The 24,487-nt window shown below is 53.6% G+C and overlaps 8 protein-coding genes across 8 annotated transcripts; 4 read left to right on the top strand and 4 right to left on the bottom strand.

Moving 5' to 3' along the window:
• Positions 1-158: 158 nt before the first annotated feature.
• Positions 159-1,395, bottom strand: NPC2 (Phosphatidylglycerol/phosphatidylinositol transfer protein; the record flags this gene model as incomplete). The annotated part of the gene is made up of 3 exons (XM_062945501.1): positions 657-1,395; positions 366-582; positions 159-275 (listed from the first exon to the last, which is right to left on the bottom strand). The coding sequence occupies exons 1-3, from the start codon at positions 860-862 to the stop codon at positions 159-161; spliced, it is 540 nt and encodes a 179-aa protein (XP_062801487.1). The 5' UTR covers positions 863-1,395.
• A 1,773-nt stretch (positions 1,396-3,168) lies between these two features.
• On the top strand, positions 3,169-3,529 carry QC764_0050850 (uncharacterized protein; the record flags this gene model as incomplete). The annotated part of the gene is made up of 2 exons (XM_062940408.1): positions 3,169-3,311; positions 3,439-3,529. The coding sequence occupies 2 exons, from the start codon at positions 3,169-3,171 to the stop codon at positions 3,527-3,529; spliced, it is 234 nt and encodes a 77-aa protein (XP_062801486.1).
• Positions 3,530-4,541: 1,012 nt separating this feature from the next.
• SET3 (SET domain-containing protein 3) lies at positions 4,542-7,364 on the top strand (the record flags this gene model as incomplete). The annotated part of the gene is made up of 1 exon (XM_062945500.1): positions 4,542-7,364. The coding sequence occupies one exon, from the start codon at positions 4,542-4,544 to the stop codon at positions 7,362-7,364; it is 2,823 nt and encodes a 940-aa protein (XP_062801485.1).
• A 2,397-nt stretch (positions 7,365-9,761) lies between these two features.
• On the top strand, positions 9,762-18,335 carry QC764_303800 (uncharacterized protein). Its single transcript, XM_062945498.1, is given in 5 exon segments — positions 9,762-10,607; positions 10,692-11,175; positions 11,188-16,318; positions 16,380-17,047; positions 17,098-18,335. The coding sequence occupies 3 exon segments, from the start codon at positions 15,936-15,938 to the stop codon at positions 17,949-17,951; spliced, it is 1,905 nt and encodes a 634-aa protein (XP_062801483.1). The 5' UTR covers positions 9,762-10,607; positions 10,692-11,175; positions 11,188-15,935; the 3' UTR covers positions 17,952-18,335.
• On the bottom strand, positions 10,302-16,509 carry QC764_303810 (uncharacterized protein). The gene is given in 6 exon segments (XM_062945499.1): positions 10,302-11,194; positions 11,207-12,424; positions 12,485-12,961; positions 13,126-13,162; positions 13,232-14,903; positions 15,293-16,509. 5 exon segments carry the CDS (start codon positions 13,657-13,659, stop codon positions 10,907-10,909), a joined length of 2,448 nt encoding a protein of 815 aa, XP_062801484.1. The 5' UTR covers positions 13,660-14,903; positions 15,293-16,509; the 3' UTR covers positions 10,302-10,906.
• A 428-nt stretch (positions 18,336-18,763) lies between the features above and the next one.
• Positions 18,764-21,453, top strand: QC764_303780 (uncharacterized protein). Its single transcript, XM_062945496.1, has 2 exons — positions 18,764-20,877; positions 20,930-21,453. Exons 1-2 carry the CDS (start codon positions 20,755-20,757, stop codon positions 21,335-21,337), a joined length of 531 nt encoding a protein of 176 aa, XP_062801481.1. The 5' UTR covers positions 18,764-20,754; the 3' UTR covers positions 21,338-21,453.
• On the bottom strand, positions 18,878-20,224 carry PEX12 (ubiquitin-protein ligase peroxin 12; the record flags this gene model as incomplete). Its single annotated transcript, XM_062945497.1, has 1 exon — positions 18,878-20,224. The coding sequence occupies one exon, from the start codon at positions 20,222-20,224 to the stop codon at positions 18,878-18,880; it is 1,347 nt and encodes a 448-aa protein (XP_062801482.1).
• Positions 21,447-24,102, bottom strand: QC764_303770 (uncharacterized protein). The gene is made up of 4 exons (XM_062945495.1): positions 23,791-24,102; positions 23,595-23,708; positions 23,155-23,524; positions 21,447-22,949 (listed from the first exon to the last, which is right to left on the bottom strand). Exons 1-4 carry the CDS (start codon positions 23,894-23,896, stop codon positions 21,668-21,670), a joined length of 1,872 nt encoding a protein of 623 aa, XP_062801480.1. The 5' UTR covers positions 23,897-24,102; the 3' UTR covers positions 21,447-21,667.
• Between the last annotated feature and the right edge of the window lie 385 nt (positions 24,103-24,487).

Below are 24,487 nucleotides of genomic sequence, written 5' to 3'. Positions count from 1 at the left end.
GTCCCACAGAATGCATGTGCAAAGGCGTGTGTATAAACAATACAATCTTTCCATGGACCACCCCCCACCGATCCATCCCTTCGCCCCCTTCATATCCATAACGGCATTACAGCATATTACACATTGGACAGCGGTTTGACACCCTTGCTTGGAGGATCCTACAAGTCACCAAGGATGCTGCCGAACGACTTCTTGCCGAAAACAACAGTGGCGGTCAAGCAGGTGATGTGTTCGTCGTCCACGGTGTAGACGTCGGCCTCGACGGTGTATTTTCCCTAATTTAATAGTCAGCATGGGTTGTTGTTGTTGTTGTTGTTGTTGTTGTTGTTGTTGTTGGGAGAGGGTGATAGTAATAGAAAACATACAGGTGGGATCTCCTTGGGGAGGTCAACAGACTTGGTGATGGAGATCTTGCCCTTCTCAATTGGGCAGTCAAGGTCGACGTTCTTGATCTCCTTGCAGAGATCGGCCTGGGTGTTAATGAGGCGGATGTAGCCGTACTTGACCTGGAGGTTGACGTAAGCGCCTTCGAGGATGGTCTCCTTGACCGTGCCGCTGGCCTCGATGATGAGGGTGGTGCCACTGGGGGAGAAGATGTTAGATTTCTGTTTTTTTGTCATGTTGATATGATTGACATCTGATTTTGGTACACATACGCCTCAGGTGGGTTTGGACTCAAGTCCACCTTCTCGATAGTGATGATATCGTCCCCGCGGTCGGCATCGCAGTACTTGAGGGGGTTATCACCGGGAATTTGAAGATCGTCGCGGCGGACAAGTGATTGCTTCTCACTGCGGAAGGTGTTGAGGGGGTTCGCGCTGACCGCCGTGGCAAGGGCGAGAAGGGTTGTTGAGAACCTCATGGTGAGGGCTGGTTATCGGTGGAGAACGGGGAAAATGCGGGGGAAGATGATGGCCCGGTGACAACTGTATTCTGTTGTCGTGGGATTTTGATGGCGGATTGATGGTTGATTCCGCGTGTGAAAATCAACAAGTCTCTGAGGGGTGATTATTTTGCAAGTTGATGAGAGATCGATGATGGCGACAAACGGAGCGGCTGACTGGCTTTGCTGTTGAGCAGAGAGGCGGGCGGTGTCATTCGCCTGCTGCCCGTGGTTGGCCGCCTTCAAAACCCCAACCGCACGTCATGGGTGGTCCAGCCTTCTTTCCAGCGGGCGGCCGTGCACGGCAGGAACCTGGGGCGCCACAGACACTTGTCTCATTGGGGGTGTGTCATGTGAACCGGGGTGGGCACTTTTGCCTTTGCAAACCAATCACCGCTTGGGAGTGGCGGGCCGAAACAGGGGTCCAACGTAAATCTGCAAACCCCCGCTCACAGGATCTCTCCAAGCGATACGGATGGATATCGTGGACTTTTCCAAGATTTAAACTTGTCCATCACAGACAGTCCTCTGGGAATCCAGATTGTGTATATCTACGATTATTGCTGATGAACTCTTTTATATCAGTCAGTACATGATTTGATGATTGCTGACAGGTTGCTAGCAGATGACATACACCAACATGAATTCGGCCGACAGAATGACAAGACGATAAGAGGACGGGACCTGCGTAGCCAGCATGGTGGAACGGCTCCCAGCTTCCGATAGCCATTGTTTGTTAGTCAAATGTACGGAAGCAGACGTGACACTAATAATTCCTACGAGATGCCCAGTTCACAACAGCTTGCAACCCAGCAGCACCCACACCAGCCACGAGCTAGCTTCCCTACCTTATCAGCAACGGCCTCATGCTTGTCTGAGACTCTGCCGGACCTTTGCCCCTGGATATCAGTCGTGGGAGCTTCGTGACTCGGTTGCGCGCTGGTGGGGCAAAAGGTTGTCGCGGTCCTGCAAAGCAACCATGCTGTTGCATGGTGCAACGATGGCAACGTATTGGTGATGTTTGGTCGCAGTGTCTTTTGGAAAGGCCTTGATACGAGACCCCTATCCTCCTTTTAGCAGGATTCTTCCAGGAAGTATTCTTATCGCTGGAGATCTATCTACCCCGCCACAAGCTCATATATAGTAGGGTGATGTTTATCAAGGCACTGCCATTGATGACTCTACAACAGACTTCTTCTGGAAAGCATTCTCCGATACGGCCTCTTGAGAAAGACTTGGCACCGACAACAGATGGAAATCTGGAAACGTGACGTCAGACAGGCTGTCCCGGAAACGGACCACATCTTACAAGCACCAGCGCCAGCAGAGAGCTTCCATGTCCTTGCACTTGCACGTCCAACGTTTTCGGACAGGGTGAGCTTTTGCTGTGAACTGATTCACGGTGTGGACAGGTGTCTACGGCAGTGTAAGGTGTCATCAAGCTCAGGGGTCTAGGGGTGAATCATCTGGGTGAAAGAAAACCAAGAGGCAAAGCTTTCACGCGGCACTGTTTGCCAATCGGATCACAAAAAGTAGAATTCACCCTACACGGCTGCCAGGCCTGGAAAAGTATCTGGCATTTGCTGGATGATGGGAATTATAGATGGTCGAGAGAGAAAAACGGGGCCATGCTTCTCTCAACCCCGCCCTCTTCGCAGCCTTGCGCACAGTACACCACGACCCCACGGCGAACACCAATGAGCAAGGCAAGGCACCCTTTCAGGCCATCCACTTCACAGGGTGACCTGTTTTTTTTGCTCACAGCAGCTCAGGAGTTTCTCCGGCGACCTCTGTGCTGTGGGATTCCCTGCCATCACCAACATGCTCCCTTTTTCTCCTTTTTTCAAACGTTCCTTTCAGCATTGCAAACCCACTGCAACCCGCAAATTTTTCCCGGCCTAGTCGTGGACAACTCCTCACCACCACTCCTCTTATATGGAGCCAACTCGCCGGCTCTGTTAACTGCGAGTCGCCTACACTTTTACAACTTCTGGTTTGTGTCTCTTCTCCATTATCACTCATTTCCAGTACTCCCGGCGATATCTACCACAGTATCTGCACGAGGTGTGCAGGATTTTGCTGCTGACAGTTTGCATGTCGCTGTGTGCGAACGACCTCCTTTTCCCCGCCCTTCAGCTCAGGCAAGCAGTCAAGAGTCAGTCATCTCAGTCCGAGAGGGCGATTTGGTGCGCAAAGCAACCTACCGGTGCGTTCAATCAACCACCAAGGGAGCCCCGCCCGCATCTTCCCCTCCTCCAATCCCGAAGGCGCCCTCTGCACCAACAATGCCCACCAACCTTCACCCTGATTTTCCCCTTCATTGGGGCACTGCACTGCCTGGAGTGATGCCTCAGGCACCTCTGCCGCCGACGGCATCCAACCAACCAACTGCACCAGCAAAGTGGCGCTTGGAGGCTAGTGTACTCGGGTACTTTCCAAGGTTGGGTTTGCCCTCACTCGCTCCTCAATTTTCTTTCGTTGTCGGCGTCGCGCGTTAGAAGCCCCATCGCCGACAGGACTGGGTGAACAAGAAGAATGCTGCTGAAAAGGTTCAGATGGCAACTCTCAGGTCATCTTCCTCGGCTCTTCGTCTTCGGCCACACCCTCCCCTACCCCCCCAAAAAGAAGCTCAAGCAAGGTCCTTGACCTCACACCCGAATCCCCCCCCAAGGCTTTGCCAATGCAAAGTCACGGCTCGCCTGGTCTGTGCTTTCACATTCCCTCTGCTCTGGGCAACTTGTCCCAGTGGCCCCCCCGGTCCCAGTCCCAGGTCGCAGACCCATTCTTTTGGCACACGGGGCTTTACTGAACGCAGCGCAGCGTGCTGTGGGCGGGTGGGCAAGTGGCAGCGCTCCTCTCTCTCTCTCTTCTCTGGTTCCTCGTTGTTGTGGGCCCCCCTCTCTGCTCTTGCACTTTCCCACTCCTCCTCCCCTTCAAACTCTTCCTCTCTTTATTCAGTCCGCATTTTTCGCGTCACCCATTCGTCGCTCGCCTCTCGACCACCCGAGCTGGATTTCTAACCATTGCGCCTCGCGATTTATTCCCGCCTACTGCCTGCTCGAGCACCTTTGTCCTCGACACTCTTCTTCCTCGCTCACCACCACCATTGTGCTCCCGTCGAGAGAGCCTTCCGTGACGATCGCCACATTTTTACTCTCGACACCCACACCGTTTTCGGGTTTCCCTTTCAGCAACACCGCGAGCCAGTCTGACTCACCATCGTCCTAGCTTGACAGCGACATATTTTATTCATTTTGCTGATCGAGCTTCCACCGCGACCCCAACAACAAGACGTGTCCTTCTACAGGGCCCTTTCTCTACAACAACCCCGACCGACCCGGCCAGCCACCCAGCCGACCAACCGATCGATTCGCGAGCCAGAAGGGGATAACCATCATTCACTGGCAGCTCGCGTCCGTCTCTGATTGCCTCTCGAGGCGGGCATCCCATCGGCGTCGTCGGATCCCTCCCGTGGGTTGATCACATCGTCAGATCAAACGGATGACACCCTCCTCTTCTCCGGTCCAATCCTCATTGCGGCACATACCTTACGGTCAATCGCGTCAAATCGCGCGACCAGTATGCCCTTCAGACCAAAAAGATAATCATCCGTACAATCCCTCGGTCATCCCGCCATCGCGAGGTTATCATCAAGATTATGACAGACAAGCTCCCACCATTGCAGACGCCTTTCGCGCCTCCTAATCAGACTTCACCAGCTTCGTTTTTGCCTCCAGCAGCCGCTGCGGTTCGAGATGATCTGCCGAGGCCGGAGCCTGTCGAGGAAGAGCCATACACGATAAAGTGTGTGTGCAATTATCCAGACGATGATGGTAATACTATCTTCTGCGAGTCATGCGAAACGTGGCAGCATATCGAGTGCTACTATCCCGATAAGGTCGAGGATGTCTCTGCTGCCGACTTCCCGCATTCTTGCGTGGACTGTGATCCACGGAGCATCGATTCACAGCAGGCACATGAACGTCAGCGAGCCAGGATAGCAGGCCCCCTGGCGGCAGAGCCGTCGGATAAGAAGCCGAAGCGCCCTCCCACCAAGAGCCACAAGAAGAAGCCAAAGCCAACAGATCTCCAGATCAACGGACATGGCCACCACAGCTTAGAACATGCGACAAAACATCCCGCTCCACACGACAACCGCCAGCCTAGCAAGAAGACGAAGGGCTCACACAAGTCTAGTCAGTCGATCAGCGCGCCGGGCCCGAAACGAAGTCCTTCCTATGGCAATGCCAAAGCAGCGCACTCGCACCCTTTGAGTCCTGCCACCACCCCTCCCGATCTTCCCGACGACTTTGAGATACACACCTACTCCCAAACCTTCCAGCTGCTCTGCAATGAGCAACCGTCTGTTCGGAATGTCAAGGTCAACAGTTTTGCCGGACTGTCAGTCTCCAACACGATGACGAGTTGGCTGCGCAATCCGGAAAAGATGAAGAAAGAAACAGGCCTGTCAGGCAAAGATGTATTTTCGAAGCTTCCTGACAATGCCAGCTCGCTCAGGGGCAAGGTTGAGGTCCAACAAACCAGGAAAAATGTCGCGCCAGGGACAGTGTTGCAGTGGCATGATCTCCGAGCGACATCGACAATCGAAAAGGACTCGCTGCTTATGGAGGTCAATGGTCACATTGGCTTCCAAACCGAGTACTGTGCCGAACTAGAGAATCGATGGGACGACCTCACCACCCCGCTCCCTTTTGTACTCTTTCACCCTCTCCTCCCCCTTTATATCGATACCCGAAGAGAGGGTTCCGAGGCCCGCTTTGTCAGGCGCAGTTGCAGGCCAAATGCCGCCCTTGACACGTTTCTTTCCGACGAAGGCGAATATCACTTCTGGCTCGTGAGCGAGCGAGACATTGCACCCAGAGAACAAATCACGATAGCATGGGACTTTAGGTTCCCCACCGCCCAGAAGGCGAGGATGCTCCGAATTCTTGGTCTAGGCGACGAGGTGACGGGTGCCCAGTCTGAAGTCGCCGCCGATGAGGAAGAGTATCTAAAGCTCGCCAACTGGGTGTCGATCGTGCTTTCGGAATTTGGAGGGTGTGCTTGTGATCTAGGGCCCGAGTGCGCGTTTGCCTTGTTTCACAGAAAACACCTAAACAAGACACAACCAAAAAAGACCAAGAAGCGCAAGCCGAAAGCTCAGCATGCGATCTCGCCCAGCAGCACAGGACATGCCACCAACAGCCGAGCTCCTAGTGAGGGCCACTTGGATGATGCTCCTGAGCACGAGCATAGGTCGATATCTGGCTCCTCCCGCAGCAAACCACCGAGTCGCGACATGACGCCAACAGCGCGTCAAGGTTCATTCGATACCCTTGGGATACTTACCGAGCCGACGGACCGCGACAAGCGAAAGGTTGCCATGGTGGAAGACTCGTTCCGCCGCATGGAGCAGCAGCAACCGCCCCGTAAGAAGAAGCGGGTGTCAGATGGGACTGCCGCACCCCATTCAAGGGCTTCCAAAGCCAAGTTGACTGCGCAAACACCAAACGTATCAAATGGTTTATCCGACCGCCTCTATGCCGACGCTGGTACGGGTACCTCTGTCCGAAGCAAATCCGGGTCGCCCACTTCCCCTCATACCATCCCACCGCATGGTCGTCATACGAAAAAGGCAGCCTCTAGAAAAGGCTCAGTCGCTGCTGCCCCTCCTCGTCCGGTACCGACTGCCGATCCACCAGTATACGTCGATGCTGCCGTCCAGACGGATCCTGAGCGAGAAACAGCGACGCCTCAGCGGAGGGTGGGATGTGCTTTGAGGAAAAGAGCTTTGGATAACCGTCGTCAGCTCCGTGCCGAGGAGGAAGAAAGGAGAAAACGAAGAGCGATTGACCATGCCGGTTCCGTCTCAGGGGCCGATGCTTCGCCCGGTCAAGGATTATCTTTATCATCTCCGATTTCATCCAAGGGACCCGACAGCAGCCCAGCGACAGTTGTCAGCTCCAAGGATGTGGCCATGACGGATGCCCCATCAACTACAAAACCGGTCGTTAGCCCATTGTCGATGGCGTCGATGAAGCACAAATCGCCCGATCTCCGGGTGCAAATGCCTCCAGTCCCTGCGTTTGGCAGCCCGGTTTCTGGCTCTTTATCCGCCGGCACCCCGTTATCTGCTGGCGGGTCGGTCATGCAGTCACCTTTCTCTGTCAACGGATTTCCAAGTCCATTTGGTCCACCATCAGTCAACGGCATAGCGCCCGCCCCTAGTCCGGTGAAGAAGAAGATGAGCCTAAGCGACTACAAGCGGAGGATAAACGAAGGCCGACCATCGGCCGCGACAAGCCTCAGGCCCCCCTCCATGACTACAGAGGAGCCCAAGTCTGCGCCAGCGGAGGGTTCCGCGCCGTCAACATCAGCTGTGACGGGCAGTGCAACGACTTCGACGACCGCGCCCAAGACCGGTGGGAACGACAACCAAAGTACCGGCTCAGTTGCCCCGTCCTCCACTGCAAAGGATTGATGTAGTCCACCACTTGGTGTGTGACGAAAGGCAATAACGACACTGGCAAAACCGAAGGGGGTGGTGGCATAGAACAATATGCCCATGTAATAGTATATAGAGATGTCGAAATGTTGTATTGTGTTTTGGGAGAAAGCTGCTGGGTTTCAGTTAGCGTTTATCCAAGGAAGAAAGAGCTAGGCGTAATGGGAGAGGAAACCGACATCCGGCATTGGCCTCCTCTGCGCAAGTCAGTTGCATGGTTGCTTTTTCTTTCCTTTTTTTTTCCTGCTATTGTTAGGTCGAACGCAAAAAAGGCGGTTCGACGACTTTTATCAACTTAATGATATGAAATCAGGCTTGGAGTTTGGCAGCGGGCCCGGGTCTTGTCTTTTTCTTGGTTTCGGTCATTATATCCTTTCGGTTTTGGTTGTTTCTTTCAATATGTGGTGGTGATGGTCACCGTCTTTTTTCTGGTCCCTCAAAACGGGGGGTGGATGAATTGAAAGATGGAATGGGATTGCTCGGGGGTGGTTGAATGTGTGTTTGTGACTAATGGCAGGGAGAGGGTGAAAAAAAAGGCAAAGGAAAGGAAACGGAGGTGGGAAACGAAGAGGGTGTGGGCTTGGTTTTAACTGACCTTTGACCACGATCAATCATTCTTACCTTTCTGAACTTTCGGGATCTCTTTCTTTTTTGGTTGTTTTTTTTCTTGGGGCGTAAAACCTTTTCAGGGAGGGATGGGAAGGAAATAAGGGCTCGGAAAGGGGGGGAAGGGGGAAGAGGATCTTGGGCTGGGTTTGGGATTTGCTGCTGCTTTTTCTTTTTGGCGGTTACTAAACCACAACGGTTGTGTGTTTTTTTTTTTTTTTTTTCTTGTTGTTCCCTTGAAAGCGATATAGTTGGGTCCGGTCTCGATAGGACTGGATTATTTTCTTCTTTCTTTCTGTTCCTTTTTTTTCCGATCCAAGGAAGCCGAAAATGTAGGGTTTTTTTTTGGTCGGAAAAAAGAATGGGAAAGATAAAATTGAAAGGAGAATTTGGATCCGTTCTTTTTTTGTTTTTTAACATCTTGAAATGATGATATGAAGATTGGTGCTTGTAAGAGTTTCATGTGTGTTGAGTTTTGAATGTCGAATTTGGTGAGGATGTTAAATGTATGGGTGTTGTGAAGGTTGAGTGGGTGTGTTGTTGAAGAGAGAGAGTGTGAAAAGGAGAGGGGTAGACTATCATGTCTTCTTATCCTCTGTTATTCGGGGTGTGTTTGATACCCAAGCTGGATGGCTGGTGTTTTGGGAGAAGGATCACTGAAAAGAGGTTATAGTTGTAAGTCGAAGATGGTAAGATGGTAAATCAAGTCGAAGATGATAAATCCTAAGTTGAAGATGGATGACAGCTGCACAAATTGTGTCCGTTGTGTGGACTCTCTGCCAAGAAAGCATGAAGTTGGGTGAAAAGTGAGGGAGGGATTTTATGGGAAAAGGGAGAAAAAAGGTTTGCATTATTGGATCAGGAGAGAATGGGGGGGAAAAGTGCAAAACCGCCAGCATAGCGCCCACCCACGAGCACAGGACACATGATGAATTTACAGCGTTGTGCACTCACAATTGATTTTTTTTGCTTGGCTGTGAGCCACACCTGCCTTTTTTTTGTTGTGTATCCTTGCTGTCCACGTTTTTTTGCCACTTTAATGGGGATCGTGGACGGGGACCTTGATGGACACGGAGTGAGAGAGGTGAAGTCGAACAGTGAAGGGCTGTGGGAAAGAGAGACAGATACTTTGAAGATGTGTGTGTGTGCCTCTCTCTGCCAAAACGCTGCTTTGGGGGGACAAACCATCTACATGCATCCCAAACACCAAACATCAAGTTTCCGAATCCGAACAACATCAGCAGACTACGGCTTGAAAAGAAAATCCCCAAGTCCAAGATTCTCGGTCCCGGACGGCCATGAATGACTTGACCCCTCTGCCGCGCACCGAACAATGAACTGATGCCCGGAGTTCGAGTTTACCTCCGGGCAGTTATACCTTGTCGCGGCTCACACAGAGTCGAGCATATTGCATATACAGCTAAGCTTATTATTACAGTTCAGATATTGCCCTCTCATTACATCGCCATAGATTGATTGCCCACCTACCTATTCTACTCTCGCGTCGGGTAGGTAAGATAACCCCGAGCTACCCTATTATCGAGTAATTCCAACTGCAGACGATGAGTCGAGAGCATCCCTTACGTCGCCCGACCTCAATGTCCGGCTTCCGTGTCGCAGTACAGAACCCACAACTCGTTGAATTTGCTCATACATAGATGGGTAGAAACTGTTAGCTTGGTTATATCACTTATCAGCCTAAAACAACCAACCACTCACTCAGTCACAACTCCCGGGGTATTATCTCACCTCACACTTACATGCCTACCTCACCTCATGCCAACCAGTCTCACAGCCTATCTCCCCAATTCCCCCAAAAAAAAAAAAATTACTTCCTACATACTCCCCACAAGCACCTCTACCAAACATGCTCATACCCTCTCTTGCCACCTCCAGGAAATCGGGTACCATTCCAAAATCGAACAACGCTTCCCGCCCACCTTCTTCCCCTCCCAATCTAACTCCCGCCCTACCTATGAAAAAGCGAAAGAAGAACCCTACATGTGAAACCGCGCCTCCGGACAACCAGTTGTCTTTTCCCCAACGCCCGTCCCGCACCGTACCGCCGCCGCAAGCCACTCCCACTTCTGCGCATGAATTCAATATCTGAACCCTTACCAGCCTGCTCTCAATACTAGGTCTTGTCAATCCAGCCCACCACCATCGGGATTCAAAAGCTAGTAATATACCCGAAATCTCATGCATTGCATGCCCCCGTGCCAGACCCAAACATAAATCCTATTCATCCTTCCTTCATCATGTGCTCAAAAATTCCTCCCTCCCTCTCTCCCCTCTCCGACTTCTTGATTGTGCGTGTGTAAAGAGCGGTATATAACCTTTATTCCATTTTATATTCATATATAACAAAAATAAAAGAAACCTAACCTTAATATAAGAAACTTCTTGCTTCATGGTATAGACAACCTTCGCACCCAACAGGAACAAAAAAACAATATAGCATCAAGAAGTAAAAAAGAGAACCACCACCACACACACGCGCTTTATCTCTTTCAAACCTTGAAACCACCAAACAGTTCCAAAACATCATCAACAACATCTCTCCATCCCGCCATATGAATATCATGGACAAAAAAACCAACATCAAATAAAAAAGTGAGTGGTGTGCTTCCTTTCTCTCCTCCCATCTTACCTCCTCTTCCATCCCGATCAGGAAAAAAACACCAACAGTCACCTCAGTCACCCGAACCCGAACCGAACTTGACCGAGTCATACATCCTCGCATGGACTCCCAAGTCGTCATCCTCCCGACGCCCGTCCGCCTAGGTAGTTCGCCCGCATCTGCAGGTCTCGCATCCACCACTGCACGGCACTCAAGTCCCCGAACCTAAACGCCACCCGGGATTCTGGCGCTGCCCGTAGACGCAGGTAACCGCCCTCCTGTTCCCTGTTTTTCATGGGTGACTCCCCGCAGGACCCGCGCCGCCCTGGTGGTAATAAGCAGGGTTGAACGCCCCAAAAGAACTGTACTGCACCAGGTAGTTCCAGTCCATCTGCCCGAAGTCCATTTCTTCCATCCCACCTGGCCCTCCTCCTCCCCCAGGTCCGCCAACTTGTCCACCTCCCGGTCCAGGTCCACTGGCACTGTTGAACAAGGGGTTCAGGCCTTCATATCCATTAAACATGACGGGCGCATCACCCATTGCCATCATCCCTGGTCCTGGTCCTCCCGGCGGTCCTCCCGGCGGTCCTACCTGCGGCCCCGCTCCGGGCACCGGCCCCGTTGTCTCGGGGGTCAACGGCATCCCCTTTCCTGGATACAGTCCCGGTGGCGGGTCATTCCCACCGACGATTGGCGGCGGCAGAGCGACAGGCGGCCCGGGCACACTAGCCTGATGGTCACCTCCATCCAACGGCGGCCCCGTCGGCCTCTTCATCTTGGAGACCGTGTTCCTCAGCAGCGTCACAATCTGGGGCGTTGGCAACACTCTCCCCAGCTGCAATTCGGCCTGCTCTCTCGCATCCCACGCCTTCACAAAGAAGTGTCCAAACGCAATGTGTAACGGTGACCGGAGATTCCTCCTAAGTAACCCCCGGCGGTCGTGATTTTCGATCATAGCGTCCCACGCCCGCTCGCACAAGCTACCCGTCGTTCGCACTCTAAGCTCCGATATGAGAAAGATGTAGGCGGGAAATGGGAAATGCTGGTATGTATACCACCGGAACCCTTGCAGTTCTGGAGCCCTCTGGATCATGTTGTCTAACTCAACCGTCCTGATGGCTTCTATGAAAAGCTCCTCTCGCTCGGCTGGGTTGACACTCTCGATCCCCGAACTACGAGTCAAAAAGTCGATGACGCGGAGCTTGGAAAGCGCCTGGCGCGTCATGAGCAATGTGAACGAGTGAAGAGGGATGCGTTGGTCGCAATGCTTCAGATACCTGTTCTCAATATACAGGTGAAAACTGGCCAGGTCGTGAGGCAGCGTCTGGTTGGCCACATGGGTGACAAGGTCCGGGGAGGATGGAGAAGGGCTATATTGCACCTTCTGCGCCTTGTTGTTGACCCCGGGTCTGCCTCCGGGAGTGGAGGGCCCAGGACGCATGTTGCCGGTCTGGCTGGATGCTACAGTAAGCTCGATGCGGGTGAGGCAAAATACCATCTCCGTCGGCCCATGGTGCGGGGGCAGATGGTCCTTGGCGTGGACGCTCAAGTCTGTATCGTTGACATTGGAGGGAAAATTGCAGTCGCTTGCACATGTCGACAATGCGGTGATGGATGAACCAGTAATTTCCGCCACTCGCTTGTCGAATATGACGAGCTGCCACCACAGGCGTCTCCGCTGTTCCGTTTCAAACGGTGTCAAGCCAAACTGAGCTCCGTCGCGGTGAATTCCCAGCCTCGTTGCTATTCTGACCGCCATACCGATCAGGCAAAACAGGGATCGTGGGTCTACATATTGTCTAACACAGAGCTGGGTGATGTCAGTACAGCGAGATCAGCGAGACTAACTGGGACAGGGTCAGAAACGCACCAGGTAAAGGAACAAGGCTTGGAGCACGGCCAGGTCGGTCGAGCGCATGAAGCCAGCATTGACAAGTGCCTGCTGGGTGGCGTGGTGGTACTTTCCCAACAAGACTGCCTTGTCTTCGCCAAAGGTACTTTGAACCTCGTCGTCATTCATGGATGTGATGGCGGCAAAGTAGATGGCGAACATCAAGGCCTCCAGGGGCCTCGATATCTTGTTGATGGCCGTGCTGGCACTGATGATCTGGGCTTGGAGTGTCGGTGTGTGGTTGATCTTGAGCAGAGGGTTGACATTGCTGATGTAGATTTGCCAGAGCTGAAACATTTGGATGGCTGGTGGGTGGTGGCTAGTCACGCTTTGCGTTGCGCCGCCCACGACGAAAGGGAAGCCATCGTTGTTGTCGAACATGGCATCGTAGGCATGGTGAAGCGTTGGGCCCTCGTAGTCCTCGTCCGAGGAGTCATCGTCGGCGTTGCGATATTGCTAGTGACATGTCAGGCACTCCGGAGCAATCTGATATATCAGATCAAACTAAATCGTCTGGTGGTGGCAAGCCAGGCATGTGGGCGGCTGGCACGGCGTTTTGGTAGGAATGAAAGTGTGGGGGCCCATTTGTGACAAGAGATATGAAAAAGACCGCAACCTACGTCTTTGTAGTAGCTGTTATTGGGATACCATTTCGATCTAAGGTCACTGCAGTGTCAGCTCGCAGCAAGACCCGGTGTTTCTTGCCTCGCTAGGGGGCAGACTGACTTATCATTGGCCTGATCTGGCGAGACATGGTCGGCGGTGCTTGAGGGCGAGGTCTTGAGCCCGCTCAGATCCTGCTCCAGATCGGCAACGTCGTCTCCATTATCCGAGGGCCTGAGGTCCTGGGCGATGGGTTCAAAGGAGAGGCCGTGCTGGGACATCAAGTGCTCGTATTTCCGAAGTCTCTCGATGAGGTCCCTCTCATGCGGCTTCTTCTTCCTGCGTCTTGGTGGCTGTGGGGGCACGACGCGACACTCGACCTGGGCCTTGAGGCAGTTGGCGCAAGGCTTTTGCTTGTCACATCGAACCTTGCGTTGTTGACACAGCACGCATGAGTGACCGCGCGTCAACTTCATCACCGACGGCTCGGAACCAGTGATGGGGAGCCGCGAGGGCGACGGCGGCTGCTCCAGATGCTGTTCTGTGGCCATGGTGTGGGTAATATGGGCCGACCTGGTAGACGGTCGTTTCTCGAACGATACCGGAAGCGCGGGTGAACCGCTCGGGCCCGAAGCGACGAACTGGAATGTAGGAAGCGATGCAGGTCTGCCGCGCTTCGCTCTGGTCCCTCCCCCCAATGCTCGGCCAGGTTCAGCCAGCAAGATCTGGCCAATACCGTCGGAGCGATGGGCAGAGCCGCAAGGTATCCGACCGGCTGGATGTTTGGTCTCTGTCGGCAAGGCAAGGCAGAGAGGTCAGGTATGTGTGATGGTATATGTCAAAGACGGGCGATCGCTGCACGAGTCGGCGCAGTCGGTGAGGATGGGCCGAACAATGCCTCCCTCTGCTGCCTGTCCTGCCAGGGGGGGTGTCTTGACTGCCGATGCGCGGGCAAAGTGAGGTGCGACGACCGACTACCGATGGCCGATGACTGGTGGTTGACGACTGGCGAAATGGACGATACGCAACAAGGCAACACCGGGCGACAGCAAAATGCGAGATTGGCAGCTGTCAATAGGCAGGTCGGACCATTCCAGAGTGGCTGCGCCGTCCGTCCTCTTGGGAAGGCACCCAGCTCGAGGAAGCTGCGATGAAGGGGATTTGATGGATGATGCCCTGCGGGTCTCAGACCCCCGTGTACAGGAGAACAATGGGAATGGAATATCCAATGTATGTAATGTATGTATGTATGTAGCAGCAGCAAATAACAAGCAATACCACCACGGTGGAACGAACAGAGGGCACTGGAGGGGAGAGCAAATTCAGAAAAGGGGGGGGCGGCGACGACGGAGGTGAAGATGGAACCTGAAGAAGAAACGGGGAGATACAATTCGATGAAGAACTGACGCAGGGTAAGCTGCTGCCGAGCAGTTGCCCCTGCTGTCCTGGATCTGGATCTGGTTAAGGTAAGAAAGGAACCCGGAAGGGACGAGGCAGGCAGGCAGGCAGGCTGCTGCTGCTGCTGCTGCCAGATGAAGAAGAGCTCCTTCCTGCTAACCATACCGCCAATGCCTCCATGGCCACCTCCGCTTAGGAAGGAGTCAAGGAGTGGATGTGGGTGTCTTCACACACACATGTCATCCCCCTCACCCTGATTGGGATGCCACTGGCGCGCTCGAGTTGCACAAGGCAGCACACATCGTCCCAATCGTGGGAAGGAGCAGCGGCAGAGAGAGGGGGGCGCTCTTGGAGATTCGGGATTTATACGCGGCCGGCGCATGTCAGCTGTGAATCGCTGGGAAACAGCTGTCAGTGAGGTCTCAACAAAGAAAGGAACATGTCTCGGGACCGAAGGGACGTGGCTCATGCCCGGTCTGGGCGCTCTCCACCAACAGGGACTAGCTCAGCGAGATGCCGGCGCTAGTCGCGATTGGTCAATGCCCACAAGGAAGGGCCTCCACACTAAAAAGAACCGTTAGCACTAGGAGCGCTGTTGCGAAGCCGGGGTATATTGTACCAGGAGATAGATCGCTTACACGACCACCGGACCCGTCTGGGGAAACTCCAGGTCCAAATAACGACGGCCTCGCATCATAATATCCAATCGCCCAATATGAGCGAGACAAGAGGCCTAAACGAAACAGAGTGCTGCAACGACCGGTGCTTCATGTCCGCTGCACCTACATTTGACACGGCCCGGATAGATTGCTTATACTTAGTTCCAACCTAAGTTCTTGTTTACCCAACCTAACTGGCGGAGTTCTGGCTTCGGGCGGACAATGGCTGCTCTGATCTTCTCGCAAGAGGCAGGCACCGGCCAGGTCGCAGCTTCTATATAACACAAGAGTCCTGCGGTATCGGTTGCGCTGTAGTTCCAGTTCCAGGCTGTGGCTTGTCGATGTTGCTCGTGGCCGTCACCTCGTTCATCTTCCGTCCCGGGGGCATATACCCCAATCAAGGCTGCTTGCTCGCTCTCTTCCTACCTGACGACATCTTGTCTCTGGCCGCGCGCAGCAATAGGCCCGAGACGCATTCCTGTCTCGCCCACCCGCCGGAATCTGAGTCTGAGTCTTGCAGCAGCAATACCTACCTACCCAGGTCAGGTATTTTATTTTAAAGTTTGCACAAGGTCACTCCCTTCGAACCTAGCTCCCTTGCCGCGCCCCTATTTACATACGCTCCCTCAAACCTCATTTCCTCGTGGGTCCAAGTTTGTTCAAACGGTTCGGCTGGTCACGCCTCACCTCTCACACGCCTTCTTCGCCATTTATCTCAGCGGCCTTACGCAACTTCTGCCGTCTCCGATCGTCTCGGATATCTGCCCACCATGGCTACCGAAAAGCGATCTCTGACTTCGCTCGGCAGCGGGAGCGGGCAGTCGGGACAGGTCACCCAGACCGACACGACTCCTCAGATGAGCGACGTCGAGAAGATTGCCCCGGCTTCAGGTCCTCCGGGAGCGGCTGTCGGGGGGGATGAGGACCTCTACAAGCCTAAAAGTGTCAAATTCTGGGTCACGATCCTGTGTAACTTTCTCGCCCTCTTCTTGGTGGCCCTGGATCGCACCATCATCGCCACGGCTGTCCCGAGAATTACGGACGAGTTTAATTCTCTGGGCGATATTGGTTGGTATGGCTCCTCATACATGCTGACGACGGCCTGTGCCCAACTGGTTTTCGGCCGCATTTATAAGTTCTACGACAAGAAGTGGTACGTCATTGTGAAACTCGTGTGCGAGTGAACACGTTACTGACCTCAGTGAGGACTTTAGGACTTTCTTCACAAGCATTCTGGTTTTTGAGATCGGCTCGGCTATCTGCGGATCCGCTACAAACTCGATTGTCTTCATCCTGGGTCGAGCCATTGCCGGCTTGGGCGGAGCCGGCATCTTTTCCGGCACACTTCTGGTTCTGATCGATATGGTTCCACTGCATAAGAGGCCCCAGTTCCAAGGCCTCTTTGGTATGGTCTTTGGGTTGGCGTCTGTGATGGGTCCTCTTGTCGGCGGTGGTTTTACTGGAGGAGCTACCTGGAGGTGGTGTTTCTACATCAACCTCCCAATTGGTGCCGTCGCCTCGGTTTTTCTCTGGTGGTGGTGGACTCCCAAAACGGAGGATCATCCGCCGGCCCCTTTCAGCCAACATGTCAAACGCCTGGATCCCATTGGTATACTGTTTCTCTTCCCGGGCATAGTCTGTCTCTTCATTGCCTTGCAATGGGGTGGGTCGACCTATGACTGGAACGACTGGCGCATCATTGTCCTGTTTGTCTTCTTTGGACTCTGCACTATCGCCTACACCACGGTCCAAATCAAGCTGCCCGAGACCGCAACCATTCCACCGAGGGTAATTACGCAGAGGAGTGTGTTCTTTGGCACCCTCTACACATTCTTCCTATCAGGATCCATGCTAATGCTGGTGTACTATGTGCCAATCTGGTGTAGGCTGCCATTCGGTCCAGCTTTGGGAGTTGTGCTGACATGATACTAGTCCAAACAGTCAAGCAAGTCGATCCGATAAAGTCGGGAATCTACACTGTGCCACTGGTGCTCAGCTTGGTCTTCTCCAGCATAGGCTCCGGGTTTGCCACCCAGGCAATTGGCTATTATGTGCCGTCCATGATCGTGGCGCCCATTTTGATGTCGATCGGTGAGGGCCTTCTCAGCACCCTCACAGAGGACAGTCCTTCATCTCACTGGATCGCCTACCAGTTCCTGGCTGGTTTTGGCGTGGGCTTCGGCATGCAGACTAGCGGTCTTGCTGTCCAGGCGGTGCTCTCCAAGCAAGATATGCCGGCGGGAATTGCTATCAACTTTTTCGTACAGCAGTTGGGTGGTGCCGTCTTCACCTCGGTCGGGCAAACAATTCTCAGCAACATTCTCGTGTCCCAGTTGCAGGATATCCCTGGCATTGGCGGATCCAGGATCATTGTGACCGAAGGCGCCACACATCTCCTTGACAGAGTAGGGCCCGAGTACAGGTCTCAAGTAGTAGACGCCTACGAATTCGCATGCAGACACATATTCCTGGCAGCACTCGGAGTGGTGCTGGTCGCCTTGCTTATGGCATTTGGCATGGAGTGGGTCAGCATTAAGAAGAAGCAGGGCCCCGGAGGTCCAGGAGGTCCAGGCCAGGCAGCAGGTCCGCCAGCACAAGGAGCCAACGAGGGACCCGTCCTATCTGCCACAACAACAGAGAAGGGAACCGACGCTCTCAAGCGCCACAGCAAGTCATCTTCCTCAGGACGGGATAGCATCTCGCAGCAGAAGCCTGACGAACCCAAGAGCGAAAAAGACACGGCAGTAATCGAGGGGGCTGTCCCCACAACAAAAGCTGCCCTTTAAGGCTCTGAAGCTTTTCTAATCATGTCAAACAAACACTACGGTCTCATATTTTTACAGGAGTTGGCATTGGCTGTGGCGTCCGTGGCGTTTGGAAGGCTGTCTTTCTTGAGGATTTACTTTTACGTGTACGATGGGAAAGATCAGGGGAGCGATTATACCGGAAGTACAAGGCCATGGGGACATACAGCCGTGGCGAAGAGGAACAAGCAATGATTTAAACACGGGAGAAGGTTGCATTTTTAGCTTAGATCTGTATGATGACTACTGTGGGGATCGCAGAAATAACGATACCTCATCGCTTCTCAACCACTACGTTGTTGTAGATAGGAAGGAGATTAATTTGCTCAGCTCTAATAACAAACAAATAAGAACCTTGTCCCGATATCGTCATTGTCTTGTTCTGAAGCGAGTGGTACAGCAGGTTTGTGTATACGGGTGTGTTCATGTTTGTCTTGAGATGATACGCGCATAGGGATGCTGTGCCTGGTACTGTGCAGGGAGTTTGTGGGACGGAGATGACGCTGTGGGGGGTTTGGATCTGGAGAGGAAAGCCACATCGGTGAAGGGGTGTTTGCTCTGGGTGGCTAGGACATGAGGAGGTATGATTGTATGTATGTAAAGTGAATTAAACGCTCTATCATGCTTCTATGTTACACCACTCGTTAACAGTCCACCACCACCACCACCACTATCACCACTATCACCACTATCACCACTATCACCACTATCACCACTATCACCACTATCACCACTATCACCACTATCACCACTATCACCACTATCACCACTATCACCACTATCACCAATATCACCACCATCATTAGATGTACATAATTATCAATACTTTCCCATCTCCATCTCTTGGTCATACACACTCACACACAAGATAGATATACACTCCCCTCCCCCCCCCCCTCCTTCTTCAGTTATACCATAACCCTTCTCAACCCCTCCACCCCACCCAACACCCTCCTCCCCGTAACAGCGCACCTCCCCTCCCCGCTCTCCCACTTCCTGCTGCTCCCTCCAAGTGCTTTCTCAACCCTCTCCATAAACCTCTCCTGATGCGGATTCGCACCAGAGATCCACTTGTGAATGCAGCCGTAACAGTAAACAATCCCCGTCTGGCACGCGGTCGGCGTGGTGATTTCTTCCTGGCAGATCGGACACAGACTGCTATCTTCCTCCTGCCGTTTTTTGTCCTCCTCACCATCGTCATCTTCCTCTCTTGGGATGGCAGCAGCGGTGAAAATAGGCAAGAGGGACGACGACGCGACGGGGGCAGAGGAGGCGAGTTGTTCAAGCAACTCTTCCTCTGCTGGGGGGGTGTCGGACGGCTCAGAGAGGGAGGGAGGCGGCTGTTTCATTGGGGAGACAGATTTGGGCGTGGTGGTCATCCCCGGCGGTGGAAGCTGGAGCGACTCGGCCGCCTTCCTAGAGAGCTGCTTTGCAAAATCCGACGAGTACCACCACTCCAGAAACTTGAGCGCAAAGATACTAGTCGGTAGCACCAAGGAAAGGGAGGAGAGCAGTCTCTGGAGGATTGACCTCGATCTGGTCCCATCCGCGGGGAGGACCTTCTCCCACTCCTCTATCGCCTTGTAATCTGCCGGTCCCATACGGCGGATTCTTGTGCCGATGAGCCACAGGAAGGGGGAGGAGTATTTCGTGTTGTCAAAGAGGTACCCCAAGGAGAAGGCGAGGATGGAGAGGTGGTAGGTCATGTTGATTGTTGGGTAGATTTTCCTGAGGAATATTTTGTAGTAATAACCCAGTTTTTCCTTGAGGGGAGCGCTGGGTGATGGGGGGGCGTTGTAGGCTGCTCCGAGCAGGGCCCTGGGGGCGTCGACCTCGTGGGCTTCATCTAGTTTTCTTTTGAGGTAGGGGATGAGGACTATGATGAAGAGGTTCTTGTAGACGTCTTTTGTTCTGAGGGCTAGGGCTTCCCGCACGATTTGGGGGGCGTGGGTGGAGGCGCGGGGGATTTCGGACGTGAGGGCGCGCTCGCGTTTGAGGCCGTAGAAGTTCTCGGTGAAGGAGCCCTGGCGGGTGAGGAGGTAGTGGCGCTCTATCAGGAGGGAGAGGAGGGCGTAGAGCTCGTCGAAGGAGTTGAGGGCGCGGAGGAGGTGGCGGGGGTAGCGGTGGGTGAGGAGGGTGAGGAGGTAGCGGAGGGTTGGGGGGAGGAGGGAGGAGAGTTGTTGTTCTGAGAGAAGCTCGAAGAGGGAGGGTTTGCCTGGGTCGAAGGAGCCGCGGAGGGCGGTGACGAACTCCATTTTGGGTCTGTTCTCCGGGATGAACTGAACCGTGTTGAAGATGGTCAACGGGGTTGTGATGGTTGGCGCATATGTGATGTGTAGATGAGATCTCAAGATTTGAATGTGATTGCGACGGATGCGATCACCGACAAGGGTTGGTGCGGTTACGCATGTTTAAGCTAGCGGTAGCGGGCAGGGGTTCCTGACGCGATTTGCCGAGGCACGTTTCCCCAGGTTCGGATTTTGCAGTTGATGCAGTTGGGGTAACCTCCACCTGAAAAGCAGGGGCTAGAGATGGGAAATACGCGGGGGAATCCCATATATCCTTTTAAGCCCCCAGATGAGCCCGGTATATTGCATGTGTTGCTGGACGTTGTTTGGTGTGCCTGTTCTTCATTCAGGTCGGTCTAGATTCGATCTGTAAACTCGTACGTGACATCCGATTGTTACTCTATTCTTTGGTGTTAGTTGCAGCCAACCGCATTACCTTCCTCAGCCCTACAACCCTAACCCACGCCTGGATCTCAACCCCCTAGCCACTCATCACCATGTCCAAAGACAAAAGCGGCGCGTGGGAACACGACCAAGACTACCTCAACCTCAAGGGCGAGGCCAGAGTCAGGGCTCTCATCGAGACCTTTTCTCAAAAAGCCATCAACAAGGAAGACGAGGTATGTTTCCCCCAGGCATCCCTAGTATATATTTATTAACCACCCCTCCCAGGAATGGACCAACTCCTTCTTCCCCAACCTCAAACTCGTCTCCGCCTCAGACGAACAACCCCACCCCAAAGTACTCTTCAGCTTCACCGTCGAGCCCCAGCACTGCAACCGCCTCAACAACCTCCACGGAGGCTGCACGGCAACCCTCTTTGACTTTTGCACCTCCACCGCCACCGCCCTTGTGTCCAAGCCCGGGTTCTGGCAGTATCTGGGGGTATCCCGGACGTTGAACACCACCTATCTCCGTCCAGCCCCGGTCGGCACCGAGGTCTTGATTGAGTGTGACATCTTGCAGATCGGGGCGAAGATGGCTACCTTGAGGGGTGTGATGAAGCGGAAGGACAACGGGGCGGTCGTGGCTGTGTGTGAGCATGGGAAGGTTAATATTGATCCTGCTCCGAAGTTGTAGTTTTGGCTGGAGGCGTTGGGTTGGGATAGCAAGCGTAGGCGGTCTTTTGTTGATTCTTTGCATAGAGATAGACAGTTGGGCATATACCACTTTTCGATGTTCACTGGAGGTCAAGCAAGAAGCAATCATTGTCTGCGGAGTTCCACGTTGAAATCATACCAAAGGTCAGGCTTAACTATGTGCAAGTTGAATTTTATATCTCAGTAATATACCTTACACCCCATAACCCCCCCCATATGTGTCAATTCTCCATGCTTTTTCTTTTCGCAACCAAAGATTTCATATATGTACAACAACCCCTTCTCAGATGCTCTCCTAGAAACAAAACATCTAGCAACCGCCAGGAGACCCAGCAGGCCCGTTGAAAGCCTCATCCCTCTCCGCCAAAACCTCCTCACTCCCATCCTTCACACAAGCCGGCACCTCCAACACCCTCTCCTCCTCCTCCACAATCCACTCCTGCCCGCAATCCTGCTGCCTGGCATACTTGTACCTCAGCGTGGACACACCCTCCTCCATCTCAAGCGGGATGGTGGCGAACCAAAGCGGCCTCTCGTCAGTATACCTGCTGCTCATCAGCGGGTACGCCGTCTCCAAATCCCAGCTACCCAGCGTGGGCGAGTTGCCCACAACATAAAGGTTCTCGCCATAATACGTCGAGGCATTGAGCTGGAACAGAACGTTGGAGATGCAAGGAATAGTAACATTGGGAGCACCAGCCTGGGTGGCAGGGGCGTAGGTGCCCTTGACAGAGGTACCAACGCAGACATCAGGGACCTTGACATTCTTGGGGACCCACGAGGGAGGGAGGTGGCCCTGTCGGCGGTGGTTCATCCCGACAAAGGCGGCAAAAGACCAGGTGAGATTTCTGGCAGAGATGGGGGTGAAGGGCTCAACCTTGAGGAACTGCTCGGCCATCATGCCGTCCTTGGGGGTATACTTTTGGGAGACGGCAACGAAGGAGTCGGCGTAGGTCTTGACTAGGCCCTTGATGAGGTAGTACGCGGGATGGAGCTTGCCAAAGGTGCCGACGCGAGCCAACGGGTAGAGGTCTTTGAAGAAGGGGAGGGAGGTGGGGGTGATGGTGATGCCGCCGGATTTCTCCCAGCTGGCGATGGCGGCGTAGAGGTACTCGGCGGAACCGAGGGTGATGAGGTACCAGGGGTTACCGTTGTAGTAAATGTCCTCCGGGTAGCGACCGAGAGCGATGCCCTTGTTCTGGGGGATGCCCTTGTTGATGGGGTACAAGGCCGGGTCACGGAAGGTGTCGACAAAGTTCTTGAAGTTGGCCAGCATGCGAGGGTGGCAAGGCTGGAGGCTGGGGGAGTCGCAGGGGGCATAAGGGTCAAAGGCGACAAGGGGGCCGAGGACTGTGTTGGCGTCGACGCCGCCGCGGTTGTGGTTGCCCTGGATGAAGTTGGCGGTGATGAACTTGCCGTTCCAGTAGGACTGGAGGAAGCAGAGGACCTGGGGAGCCTCGGCGCAGGCCGTGCAGGGGAGACCGAGGACCTTGGCAAGGGCCTCGCCCTCGACGAGAGAGCGGTACTGAGCCTGGGTGGTGAAGAACGAGGCACCGTTCACCTCCTCCCAGAGGTCGAAGCCAGTGGAGTTCCTAGAGACAAAACAACTGTCAGCCTTGTGTTTCCCCAGACTCGTCATGCGGTCACGCGGGTTACGCGGGCCACGTTGTCGAAGTAAGCTGCATGGTCCCTTCTGCTTGCCATCCCGTCATCCTTCCCACCGCATTTGATATGCCGGCAGGATTCGGAGGACACAACAGCAGATATCACCTCAACAAGGACAAAATGGAAACGTACCAGTACTGTCCAACATAAGCCAGATCATTAGCAATAATGGGCCAAATCTCATCCTTCACCCTCGCCTTCTGCCCCTTCGAGACAAGGTAATTCGAGTACTGAATCAACGAAATAGCCCTCAAAGGAGGCCCATCGCGCTGAGGACGCCCCCAGTTCCCATTATACCTCGAACCATCCTTCATATACTTCGGCTCACCCAACCCAGCACCGTTGGGCAAAAGCGTCCCCGAAGGGTTGCTCACAGTCTGGAGACGAGCCTGACCGTAGATATAATCATTGATCAACGGCTCAAGAGCCTTGTTTCCAAACACGAAATCATCAATCAGCGTCCTGAAAGTCAAGGCCGCGTCACGAGTCCAGGTGAAGAAGTCTGGTGGTTTCTCATGGTTAGACAGGACATTCATGCAAGGCATGTTGGCGGCAGACTGGGTCCAACTCACAATCAGGATCGGAAGTAGACGGGCTAGCAATCACAAGACCGCGTCCAGCACCAGGAACCTTGATTCCGTCAGGGCCGATGTTGTCGAGGACAGCCTGGAGAGCAATGGGGGTCTCTGTGTCACGGCAAAATGCAAGTCAGCAAACACACAAATCCTCACTCCTCTCCCCCCCCAGGAACCAAACCGCAAAACTTACCCTGCTTAATAAACTTCTCCAACTGAATAGCCCCAACAAGCGAAGCACTAGCCCCCTGGCCAGCAGCCAAAAGGCCAGCCAGCGCAAGATTTGAGATGGAAGGCATCTTTTTTCTCTCGTTTCCGTTTCGTGAAAAAGATCGGGAGACTGAGAGAAGAGCGGGTGTCTCTGCCCTTCTCTCTCTGACAACAGAGGCGGACGATCATCATCTTAAATATTTGCTTTTTGGGCGCTATCCACAATCTAGGTACCCATGATGCCGCTGTCAACCTACCTAACCCATTGACAACAACTTGCTTTTCGATATCGGCCCTTCACACCCAAGACCCAAGTTCGGATTCGGGGAGGGGCCTCTGTATGGTATGGTATGCTCGGTACGGCCTCGGCTGTATGTCATGCTGTGTCTCTACGCCGGCCGGGATGCGTTGCGACTTTGATCGCCCCGCCCAGGGGCATACTACCTACCCATTACCTCGTACCTAACCACTAACCCCCTTCTAACAAATGAAAAACGTGGTCGCCGAAACTATGACTGTTTACTTCTGATTCCTTGCATAGACCATGTCCTGGCCATCTTGGTCAAGACCAAGCCACCGCGCGGTCCGATTGACTTGTGGCATATCGTTAGATCGTGTAGAACGACAACTCTAAAGTAGTGAGGATGAAGTAGACAACGATCAAACGAATACTAGATGCC

The sequence above is a fragment of the Podospora pseudoanserina genome, chromosome 3 (genome assembly GCF_035222485.1).
Source record: "Podospora pseudoanserina strain CBS 124.78 chromosome 3, whole genome shotgun sequence".
NCBI lineage: Eukaryota > Fungi > Ascomycota > Sordariomycetes > Sordariales > Podosporaceae > Podospora > Podospora pseudoanserina.
This window is presented reverse-complemented; position numbering and strand designations above follow the sequence as displayed.